Source organism: Tenrec ecaudatus, chromosome 15 (genome assembly GCF_050624435.1).
Source record: "Tenrec ecaudatus isolate mTenEca1 chromosome 15, mTenEca1.hap1, whole genome shotgun sequence".
NCBI classification, from domain to species: Eukaryota; Metazoa; Chordata; class Mammalia; order Afrosoricida; family Tenrecidae; genus Tenrec; species Tenrec ecaudatus.
The window spans coordinates 29493817-29505991 of NC_134544.1; the positions used below are offsets into that span (position 1 = coordinate 29493817).

General features: G+C 49.9%; 1 protein-coding gene across 1 annotated transcript; it reads left to right on the top strand.

The window, feature by feature from the left end:
* The first annotated feature begins 1203 nt into the window (after positions 1-1203).
* On the top strand, positions 1204-10341 carry ATP5F1A (ATP synthase F1 subunit alpha). Its single transcript, XM_075532601.1, has 12 exons — positions 1204-1505; positions 2282-2360; positions 3192-3361; positions 5353-5526; positions 5614-5780; positions 6338-6486; positions 6731-6882; positions 6969-7193; positions 8336-8443; positions 8586-8730; positions 9781-9931; positions 10032-10341. The coding sequence occupies exons 1-12, from the start codon at positions 1446-1448 to the stop codon at positions 10111-10113; spliced, it is 1662 nt and encodes a 553-aa protein (XP_075388716.1). The 5' UTR covers positions 1204-1445; the 3' UTR covers positions 10114-10341.
* Positions 10342-12175: the final 1834 nt, after the last annotated feature.

Consider the following 12175-nt stretch of genomic DNA (forward strand, 5'->3'; position numbering starts at 1 on the left):
TATACGCCTTGCTCCCTTTTGTTCCAATGATAGTTCTGTTAGGTCTCTCTCTCCTGGCTAGATTCCAACCTCAGTTCTTGCCTCCGCGAGAAAGATTTCACACCGAAGTCGGGCTCGTGATCCAAGTGAATTTAATAAGTTAAAAGAAGCTTCAGGTTTTACAAGGCACCCATAGGATTCCTTTGACCATGCAGCCTGGCAGAGATGCCCCGGGTCACACAAAATTCCCTCCCCTACCACGAAGACGACCAGACAAGCCCTTCTCCCTTCCGGTCTCTGCCTTTTCAAGGGTTCCTGGGGGGAGGCGTGGTGAACGACCCCAGGTCGTTCCCATTGGCTGAATTGCAATCTCCTGGCCCAGGTGGGCTGCTCCAGGTGTAACACCCATCTGCGCCCAACGGGGAAAATCCAGCTTTGTCCTATGCTGGCTCTCCTGGGCATGTGTAAATGGATTTCCCAATTCCCTAGGCTAAGCTGCCCAACATTTCTATTCACCAATCAAATTTAAATTGATGAAGCCTCTGAGCATAGGGAAAATGTTACCTGTATGTACTTTCTTCATTTGCGCCATTACAAATGACACAAACGTTTTCTGTTGTTGTTTGACCACACACACACACACACACACACACACACACACAGAGTCATAGACAGGCATGTGTGCGCTGGTTCCTGCCTTCCCCTCCCCTGGCATTCAAGGTCGCTACACACACACACACACACACACACACACACACACACACACACACAGGCGTGCGGGCGCTGTTCCCTGCACACACACAGGCACACAAGCAGGTATTGACAGACGTGTGCGCGCTGGTACCTGCCCTCCCCTGGCAGTCAAGGTCGCTGCACACACACACACACACACACACACACACACACACACACACACACACACACACACACACACACACACACACCCCTGCCCTCCCCTGGCAGTCAAGGTCGCTGCACACGCACGCACACACACGCACACACACACACACACACGCACACACACACAGGCGTGCGGGCGCAGGTCCCTGCCCTCCACCCCGGCCCTCAAGGTCGCTGCAGCACGCGGCCCACAATGCAGCGTGGGACCCGGCCGCCCGGAGGCCCCGCCCCTCCGTGACGCGCCCAGCGTCCGCCCCGCCCCCTGCCCACGTGGCCGCGGGCACCCACAAGGTCGAGTGGAAAGGAGAAGAAAAATAGGCGCGGCGTGCCCGGGCCGGAAGGAGCGAAGGGTTGCCCACGGGAGTTTTAGGTAGAAACCTAAAAACCATCCTGAAGAAGGCCCAGAGTCGCCTGGCCGCGAGCCCTGCTGACGCCGGCGTGACCGCCGAGGGGCGGTACTTCCGGGTCGGGCGGGCCGGCTGCCTCGACCTTCCCCGCCGCGCGGCCATTTTGTCCCAGTCAGTCCGGAGGCTGCGGCTGCTTCCCGGCGCAGAGACGTGGTGAAGATGCTGTCCGTGCGCGTCGCCGCGGCCGTGGCCCGCGCCCTTCCTCGGCGAGCCGGGCTGGTGAGCCGCGGGCCCGGCGGGGAGGTGCCCGGGGCCGGCGGCGAGCGGGTGCGGCGGGGCTGGCTCGGGCGCTCTGCCCGGCGGGCGAGGGGCTGTGGCGGCGCCGCCATCTTGCCCCGGTGGCCGCCGGCCGAGCGGGGCGCGGCCAGCGAGCCCCCCTGCCCGCCAAGTGTGCACAAGGGCGCGGAGCGGTGGCTGGGGACGCAGTGACCCCGGCGTGGCCCGAGGGTCAGGCCTCGGGGGGATTCGGGTCTGGCCCAGGGCCGCCGGGGGAGGGGAGGCCCGGGCTGAAGGTCAGGAGCGGCCCGCAGCGAGACCTGGGCGCTCGGCCCCGCCGGGCCGCCTCGTGTCCCCCGCTGAAGGGCAGCGCTCTCGTGGGGGCGGCCCCGGGGCGCCTGCCATTGTGGGAAGGTCAGCAGGCCGAGTGCCCGCCGCCCGGGCGGGGGGCTTCCTGCAGGGCTCGGATGCGCGGGAGCCGGCTGTCTGTCGGTGCTCTCCGCCGGGCAGGGGAGACGGCGCGGTGGCATGTTGGTTTTCAAGGCCCCCTTTCCATGCCCCACCCCGTACACTTCGGAGTGATTTCCATCCGTCAGGCGGGCATTTGCCTCCCTTCCGTGGCCTGTCTTACCTGTCCGCTCAAAGACATCATCCGATGCTGCAGGTGTCAGAATGGGCCCTTGGTGGTGTGATGAAGCTCAGGCTGCGTGGGGTTAAACCTGATGCTTGTAGAAAGGCCTTCACCAAGCACCCATCTATAAAATATGCTTTTGCCCTAGGTCTCCAAAAATGCTTTGGGGGCCTCCTTCATTGCTGCACGGAACCTCCATGCGTCGAAGGTTTGCCTGCAGAAGACTGGTGAGTCTGTCTGTCCCCTCAATGTCACTGCGTGAAGATCAACATGGCTGTTGCGGTTTTTGCTTGAAAAACCTTAATAACATTTATGAGGCACTTTTTACTATGTCATGTAAAATAACAGCAGAAAAGAGACTTTTATCTCATAATTTCCTTTTCTTAATCTCATAATTTCTAATCGCCTTTAATTCTCCCCCCCTCAATTTTACTTCCTGGAGAATATTGTATTCTTAAGCTGCCATATGTCATTTAACGCTGTGGCTTGGCAGGTTTGGTCTTTCATTCTAGTGAAAAATACAGTTATTATTTTGGCTACTAGTGTCACTTCTTTGCCCTCATAATGCCCTTCAGGTTAAAAACTGAAAGTGCACACACGGACCCAGTGGCAGGGACCTTTTCAGATAGATCTATGAAAGGCTTTCCTCTGTCCTTCTCCCTAGCAAGCTTTTAGGAAAGGGAGCCATTTCTGTGCTCCTACACCTGGCCATTGGGGTTTGTGCGTTTGCACGTGTGACCAGAATTGAGATGAGCAAGGTTTTTATTCTGTTTTATTCATTTATTTAAATAAATAAACGAATAGCAGCCACATGTCTGAGAATGAGGATCTTTGAGCCACACATTGAGGTTTTAACACAGGAATTTCTCACCTGTCTTGGGATGACCTCCCTTCCCCCTCCCCAATCATTTGAGCTTCATTTCATAGACGTGCTCAGCGTTTTGCAGTAGATTTTGGAGCGTGTTATTGTGGTGTGTAATTGGATTGCCTGTTGGGGAAAGTGCGTTTGAACATCTTGGCTCTGGATTATTGGTTTGATAGGCCGCTTTTCTCAATAGGCACCGCCGAGGTGTCCTCCATTCTGGAAGAGCGAATTCTTGGTGCTGACACCTCCGTTGACCTTGAAGAGACTGGACGGGTCCTGAGCATCGGTGATGGTATTGCTCGAGTACACGGGCTGAGGAATGTGCAGGCAGAAGAAATGGTGGAGTTTTCTTCCGGCTTGAAGGTAAGTTACAGCATGAGAACTTGGGGTTTGACAGTGTCTTCTCCAGTTAGTCTTTCAGTCGTTCAGAAAGTGAGTCAGATGTTAGCTTTTTTTGGTTTCTTGTCATGGGTTACGAAAAGGTTAAATGTAGGGGTTTGGGTTCACCAGGTCGCATTTACTCTATGGACTGCTTTCCATTTAAGTTAATAATAGCCACTGGTCCCAAAATATAAAAATTGGGTGCATTTGCCCGAGTTCCAGGAAGTAATAAAGTCTGTTCATTGTAGCTATGAAGATCATCTTAGGCACAGACCCTGTGGTAACTTCACATTTATTCTTGATGGAAAGTTGAAAGTCAGTGAAGGATTTTGAGTCAGTACAGGCCTCATTTTCATTGAAAAGTGAGTAGAATGGCCATAAGAGGCTCTCCTGATGAGAAAAACCCATGACTTTGCTTTTAGGTCAAGTTGAGTCGGCCAGTGGCATGAGAGAGAAAAGCTGTGGGCCCCGTGGAGCCCCACAGAAAGGCAAAGCATGGTACCCGGATGAATTGTCAGGAAGCACACGGGCGAGGGAAGATTGCTAATGGCCAGTGTGAAAAAGAAGGCTTGATGTGGACAGCTAGTTAAGAGTTGTACCATTCCCTCCAAGGCCTTACCAAGGAATTAAACTCACTTTTATTGTCCAAAAGCCCTTTGCCAGTGAGTTGGTTCTGACTCCTAGCAGCCCTGCGTAGGTAGGGCTTCCAGGCCATAGATCACAATGAGCACAGGAGCCCCTGTCTTCCCAGGAAGAGTCTGATGGCAGCCCCGGGCGGAGACGGCAGTGGTTGCCCGGTTTCTTTTTTACACTCAGGATCTAGGAATGGGTGGAGGGGAGAGGGGGGGTAAAGGGCGGAAGAGAAAGCAATAGACTAGGGGGTAGGCAGGTTTCTTAGGGTGGGGTGTTGGAGGCCAGGGCAAGTTATTTAGGGGCTAGGTAAATTGTGTAAGTTGTTGAATAAAATGATGAAATGTAAACACCCGCCTAATTTTCAATAAAATGCTATTTTAAAAAATACCTCAGTGTGTGGGCCAACAGTTTCTAACAGACCTTTTGCGATGGTGGAAATGATCTCTGGTGTTTTAATGTGGTAGCTAGTAACTGCCTGCCTGTGGCTGTCAAGTGTAGACGTGGCTCAGGAGCTTTACATTTTAGGCTTTGGCTTGTCTGTGATTAACTTCATAGCCACTCGTGTCTGTTGTGTTGTGCAACACAGGTTAGGACTAAACCGTGCACCTGAGTCATGTTCCGTGTTGCTCCCTCTATTTATTCTGAGTCGATATAGCTTCCGAGCTTGCCAGCCTCTACCCTTTTAGCACAGCCTTTCCGCTCTCTAACTTAGCGACTGCAGTCAGACTAGGTGATTCTGTAGACAGCTATTGTAGGCGCTCACGGTTAAAAGAAACTCCCTGGTGTCTTAAAATTCCTTTTGACCCAATCAACTTAAAACCATCCAGTTCAAAAGTGAAGGGAATGATGTGGGAAAACTTGGCCTATTTATTTGGAGCTTTTAAAGCAGCGGTTCTCAACCTGTGAGTGGCGACCCTTTGGGGGGTGGGGCTGAGTGATCCTTTCACAGGGTCGCCTGATTCGTGACAGTAGCAGAATTAGTTATGAAGTAGCAATGAAAATCATTTTATGGTTGGGGGGTCACCACAGCATGAGAAGCTGTTCAAGGGTCGTGGCATTGGGGAGGTTGAGAGTCACTGTTCTAAAGGATCCTTGAAGGATGTGGTAGTAGTCGTGGCTAGGCTTATAATACTACCTTACGGTGTTTCTGGGGAACATGATACTGCTGAAGAAAGAAATCTTGAAGACAATTTGTTAGTTTGAAAAACAGGCAGATTACAACTAGACAAAGGGGGTAATGCCTTTTCCACCCTGCAGCAATTTTCCTGCCTGTAATGTTGGTGTGCAGAGAGGAAGGCCACTCACTCGTGCTTTGTGGTGTTTGGTTGTGTCTCCTGTAGGGCATGTCTCTGAACTTGGAGCCTGACAATGTTGGTGTTGTCGTGTTTGGAAACGATAAGCTCATTAAGGAAGGCGACATTGTGAAGAGGACAGGCGCCATCGTGGACGTCCCTGTGGGTGAGGAGCTACTGGGCCGTGTGGTGGATGCCCTTGGAAATGCCATTGATGGAAAGGTAGGTATAGAATTTGATCAGCTGTAGCTTCTGATAGATGCCAGAGCTCCATAGTCTGAGTGAGGGTTCCTTTGTTTTTGAAAACAGGGTCCAATTGGTTCCAAGACCCGCAGGCGAGTTGGACTGAAAGCCCCTGGAATCATCCCTCGGATTTCCGTGCGTGAACCAATGCAGACCGGCATCAAGGCTGTGGACAGTTTGGTGCCCATTGGTCGTGGCCAGCGTGAGCTGATTATTGGGGACCGACAGACTGGGTAAACTCTCGAGCCTGTTCCCTTCTTGTCAAACTGACTTCACAGAAAGGTTGCACTTAGGCTAGGAATTGGTCATGCTTTGTCTGTGGAATGGCTCACTGCCATGGACTCGTCACCATCCTGTGGACAGGGAGAACTGCGCTGTGTGCTCTGAGATGGAAACTTGACAAGAGTAGGGAAAAGACCCTGGCTTTTCCCCTTGGAGAAGCTGGTGGTTTTGAACTACTGACCTTGTAGTCAGCAGCCCAACATACAACTCACGACTCCACTGGGCTCCTTGTGGGATGTACTGGAAAGATGTAAAACCGGTGACCTTCCATTTCAACTGGTGATCCCCCGTGTTACATAGAACTGTGCTCCGGGGGCTTTCAATGATGGGTTTTGGGAAGTAGATTGCCAGGCTTTTCTTTAAAAGTGGGTTTAAACAATTTTCTTGAGAGCACACACTTTAATTAGCTGTGTGATTAGCCCTGCTCTGGGGATTAGTGATAGTAAAATTGGCCAGAAAATCATTTTAGAGTTTAATACCTTTTTAAAAACACTTTCTCCTTTTAAAGCAAAACATCCATTGCTATTGACACAATCATTAACCAGAAACGCTTCAATGATGGGACTGACGAGAAGAAGAAGCTGTACTGTATCTACGTTGCTATCGGTCAGAAGAGATCCACCGTTGCCCAGTTGGTGAAGAGGCTTACAGATGCAGGTATCACAGGCTGCAGTTAGTCCCTCTGCTGGTCCTCCTGGCCTGCCTGTCTTAAGTACTCCCCGGTGCCTGGAGCTCTCTACTGATGGGGAAACTACGCATATGAAACCACACGTTTTAAGACTGTCCGTTCTTTAGAGTAGATGCTCTTTGACGCTGGCTGAACTTGTGGCCCCAAGGTCATTTTCAATTGGTGGCCTCACAATATTGATAACCTTGTGAAATTATAAATTAATCTTCTCAGATGCCATGAAGTACACCATTGTGGTTTCGGCCACGGCTTCGGATGCTGCCCCTCTTCAGTACCTGGCTCCGTACTCGGGCTGCTCAATGGGCGAGTATTTCAGGGACAACGGCAAGCACGCTTTAATCATCTATGACGACTTATCCAAGCAGGTGCAGAGAAATGTCTCTTTAGATGCCCTTTGTAGATATCCCCAAAGTCACACCTTTTTGTCTAACAGGCCCTTGTCTCTGTCCAGGCTGTGGCTTACCGTCAGATGTCCCTGCTGCTGCGCCGGCCCCCCGGGCGCGAGGCCTACCCTGGGGATGTGTTCTACCTGCACTCCCGTCTGCTGGAGCGAGCGGCCAAAATGAATGACTCTTTTGGTGGTGGCTCCTTGACCGCCCTGCCAGTCATTGAAACACAGGCTGGCGATGTGTCTGCTTATATTCCAACCAATGTCATTTCCATTACTGATGGACAGGTACGTTTTCAGTGATGGTAGCAAATGTAAGAAAACACCCGGTGATTCCAAAGACAAGTGGTTGTGGACCGTTCATCCGGGTAGACGAGGGAAACATTCATAAGACACTCCTGTGTCTAAGAAAGCTTATCTCCTTGGCGCCTCCAAGTGAGGTCATCAAACTGCCACCTGGTTGACATGCTGCTGATGCAGTCATTTCACTCCTAAGCCTCAAATTGACAACAGTTTATGTAACTGCCACACGGACTGATTTGTTAAACAAATGCTCTCCCCGTCTCCCCTTTACACACAGGCTTCCAGAAGAAGCTTACACAGCAGAGTCCCTTTTAGTAGTTTCAGTGCATGGAAGAGGAGTGCAATCTTTGTGGGAATTTGTCTTTTGATTCCTTTTTTTCCAGGAACTTTCTCAGGACCTCACATGATTTGCTTGTGTGGTTCTGTTTCCATAAACCTGGCTGCCCACCTCCCCACAACCTCCTTATTTTTGCTGTAGGATAACCCTTGACCATTCTTCTCACATAGGTGATTTTTAAAATCTGCACCCAACTGCTAAGGTGAAGTTTATGATAGGAGCCAATCTATCTCATGAAAGGCACCTTCCGAAGTGGTTTCATTTCGAGAGGTGTCTGAGGGCAGGTGAAGATGAGGTGGTCGTGTGTGGAGACTGATCGTCCTGAAGACGGTTTCTTATTTCTCTTCTACTCTCCAGAGAATCAGAGAGCCCTATTTTTATTTTGGAAAAATTTTAAATATGTACAAAAGTAGGGAAAATCGTGGAAGGAAATCTCTCCTATCTCACCCAGTTATCTTCCTGTTTTGTACAATGTTCCTGGTCTTATTTATACCCACTGCAGTCAACTTTGGTTCTTGGCCCTCACCCCCACGATCACTTGAGACAAATGTCCATGGACCGAGCGGTCTTCTCTGTGTCTGTGCTCTCTTCCTCAAAGCACGTGCTGCTCAATCTCAGCACTGTGGTCTCTGCACCGGTGTGAGTTGCGGAAGATTGAGAGGCTCTTGACCATCAGACGACATTTATTTTTAGCAGGCTTAGTGGTTTGAGGCACAGTGAATAGAAATGGAGAAATCATTGATTCTGCACTTTAAATTCACTAGTGTGTGTGTGTGCGCTCACATTGTAGATCTTCTTGGAAACAGAATTGTTCTACAAAGGTATCCGCCCTGCCATTAACGTTGGCTTGTCTGTGTCCCGTGTCGGGTCTGCTGCGCAAACCAGGGCCATGAAGCAGGTAATTTTCCATCAGATTGTGTGTGTGGAGGCGGGGTGTGGTGGGCATGTCTTGTCATTTTGATTCAGGTCCTAAAACCTTGATGAGAGTTGTGGGTTACTTTGTGGCATCGGTCTCAAGGGTGAACAATGTCTGCCCTCAGGTGGCTGGCACCATGAAGCTGGAGTTGGCCCAGTATCGGGAGGTGGCTGCTTTTGCCCAGTTCGGTTCTGACCTTGATGCCGCCACTCAGCAGCTCTTGAGTCGGGGTGTGCGTCTGACTGAGTTGCTGAAGCAAGGACAGTACTGTGAGTTGTATTTTTCTTCATTTGGACAAGTTTTGGCTGGGTGGTGATGTCCGGAAGTGTACCACATAGCTCTCTCAGCCCTAGTAAGCCTGTTCCTTCCCCTAAGGCAGTGGTTCCCAACCCTGCTAATGGCATGACCCTTTCATACACTTCCTCATGTTGTGGTGACCCCCCAGCTATTAAATTATTTTCGTGGCTACTTCATCACTGTCATTTTGCTACTGTTATGAATCGGGTGACCCCTGTGAAAGGGTTGTTCAACCCCCAAAGGGGTCACCACCCACAGATTGAGAACCACTGATGTAAGGTACTGCATTTTGAATGCAATCGAGAACTTTTATGTAGCTAAAACATGGTCATTGTCACTGAATGTGATCCTAGTTACACCCACTCCTCACTTACTGACTTTGTTCCGTCCCAAAGTGGGACTGAAAATGGAAGATGACCACAGTAGAGTACCTGCTAGATAGATGACTGTCGAGCCACCGGGAATCGTGATCCTGCCAGATTGATACGTCGCCTTAAGCACGGTGGCTCGCTTCACTCTGGCTTCACACGCAGTGTTTGTTGCAAACGCACGATCCTGAGATGGTCACTAAATGAGGACACCTTCCTTTCAGAATTAAAACCTTGGTTCTTATTCCAACCCCAGCTACATGACTAAGGAATTTGGTAGAATTAAAAGAATATGAATGTGTCTTATTTTCTCATAAAATGCAAGCGCATTATTTAAACTTCCCACTCCACTGCCAGCCAGTTAACACAATGTTTATATCATCTGTGCTGGTGTGAGGGGATAACTTGACAAACGAGAGCCCACCAAGATCAAGACTCCAGCATGCTGCATTGTCCCATGTCCTCAGCCAGTGCCAGGCCCTTTTGAGCAGCAGAAAGTACACGCGAAGGTGATGTGTCAGGGCTTACAGGTAGCAGGGTACACTTTCCCCAGGTGGGAGCTAGGAAAAGAATGGGGGTGATTGCCCTTGGATGTTGGGGAAGATAAGTTTGCTGACTCTGGTAATTAAGCAAGCCACAATCTTTTGTTTTCAGCCCCCATGGCTATTGAAGAGCAAGTGGCTGTCATCTATGCTGGCGTGAGGGGTTACCTTGATAAACTAGAGCCCAGCAAGATCACCAAGTTTGAGAATGCTTTCTTGTCCCATGTCATCAGCCAGCACCAGGCTCTGCTGGGCAACATCAGGTAGGAGTGCGGTGGACAGCCCCTGAAGTGGTGTAGTCATGTTAAAAACCTGAACTTGTGTGCAGATCTGAACTGACCACTTGCTTTCACGTCTGTGTAGGGCTGATGGAAAGATCTCCGAGCAGTCAGACGCAAAGCTGAAAGAGATTGTCACCAACTTCTTGGCTGGGTTTGAAGTTTAAACGCCTATGGAATCACGTCAGATGCCAGTTTTGGTTTTGTCTGTGTTTCTTCTGGTGATCGGTTTTATTTGTAAAAGGATTACATGTGTCCCTGTACAGAAATCACGTTAAAAAATAAAAGTTCCAGGCGACTTGGTGGTTTTCTGTAATTCGTGTGATTCTTCCAAAGAACAAACATTACCATGAGGCATGGGTCAATAAACAAGGCTTCTTCCCATTTTACTTGAATGTTGAGACCCTGGGGTCGAGTGTTTAATGTATTTTTGTTGTTGAGACTATACCTATGTCCACACGCAGCACACACCAATTCAGCATTTTCTACTTGTGCGACTCACTGACACTGACCATTCTTGAAGGTGTACAAACAATTTCACCCTCATTTGGGAGTTCTTAATAGAAACCTACTGCCCCGTTTCCTGTCAGACTGTCAAGTTGCTGTTGTCGATTGGATCTCCAGGTAGATTCTTGTTAAGGGCCCCAGAGTCCTTAGTGGTGAAAGCCACATTCATAAACCGGATAGCAGGATATTGGGGGGGTCATTTTTTTACTTGGCTGTCTCTTACTGTTCTCTATAGAGACTAACTAATTTCCCTGAATTCTTTTGTCCCATTACTATAACTCACCTTAGTTTTGAGTTACATAGAGAATTGCTTTCAGCACGCAATGGGTGAGAATTTTGCTTGTTGGACACAATGCATATCCTGCCAGAATTGTATGTTTGCCACCCTTTGTCCCAGAATGAACCAATAATGATTTGGGGTAAAGCTATTCATGATTGTGTCTTGAATGCTGTGTACAGCCCAATTACATAGCTCAACCCAACCTCTGGTTCTGGCAGTCTGAAGAATGTATCTATATAGCAGGTCCCAATGTCATTTTGAAGATGTGTTTCAGCCCTGGCTGGGCTAGCTGCTGTGGTGGGCTAACAGGTAATTATATCTGAGCACTAATGTTAGAGTGGAAGGTCAAAGCCACGTAGTTCTTCGTCTGGACAAACTGCATCCTAGGAACATGTTTATGCGGTTTACCAGAGGGACACATCTGTGTTGAGTTGGTCGGGACAAAATCCTGACTTGTCATCTTCGGTTTGTCTAATCCCTACCCTTTTTCTCCTGACTCGCCCGTGAGGAGAGCTCAATCCCCATGTTTAACAAGCTGCAGGACTAAGGTCTGCACCAGAAGAGACCAGGGCAGTGCAGTGGGGTGCGAGGCTTTGTTGTAAGCTGAATACCACAGTCAACATCAGCAAGCCCTCCCTAAGGGGTGTCTGCAGTCCTGAGCAGGTGGAGCCGTCACTCCCAGTAAGGTGTCCTGCTTCGAACAGGAGTGCCTCAGGCAGAGGACAAATCCCTTCCTGGGGGCATCTAGTCACCCCGGCCCCTCCCACACAGACCTGGTGCTTCCATAGTTAAGACCCAGTAGTCTGGGGTCGGAGGTGAGAGTCCTGGAGCCTCTGCCTGCTCTCAGTGTGAGTCATCTGGTTCAGCTGGTGCTGAGCTGGAGCCATGCATATAGCCTTTAGCCAGAGGTCCTGAAGCGCTTCCAGGCCAGAGGCATGTTACAATGTCAAGTGACAAGGATTTCCCAAACCCTTTTACTTTGTCAGCCTTCATTGACAGGTACTTCTGACAAGGTTAGCAGTCTCTAAGGTTCGCATCGCTGCTTTGGCAAGAGCTCATTCGCAACTGACTTAAACTGCCCCGTGTGGGTTTCCGAGGCTGTGAATCTCTACTAGGATGGCCTCTTTCCTGGGGAGCAGCTGGTGGGTTCAACACGTTTCGCTCTCATTGCCATCACATGTGTTTTGACAACGACCCTAGGGGGCCTGTGGGTTCCTGAGACTATCGGAGAAAAAACCCTGTCTTCCAAGGAGCATCTCTGGTGGTTTCAAACTGCTGACTGCAGTGAGCCCAACATAACTGGACCAGGAGGGCTCCTGGCTCCTTCCTTAGCAACTAAGAACTCCAGAGCTATATCACCTCTCCTGTTGGTTCTCCTGCCTCCAGAGCTTCCCGCAAAATTCACAGTAAAAGCAGTCAGTGAGAGACTTGTTCTGTTTTTT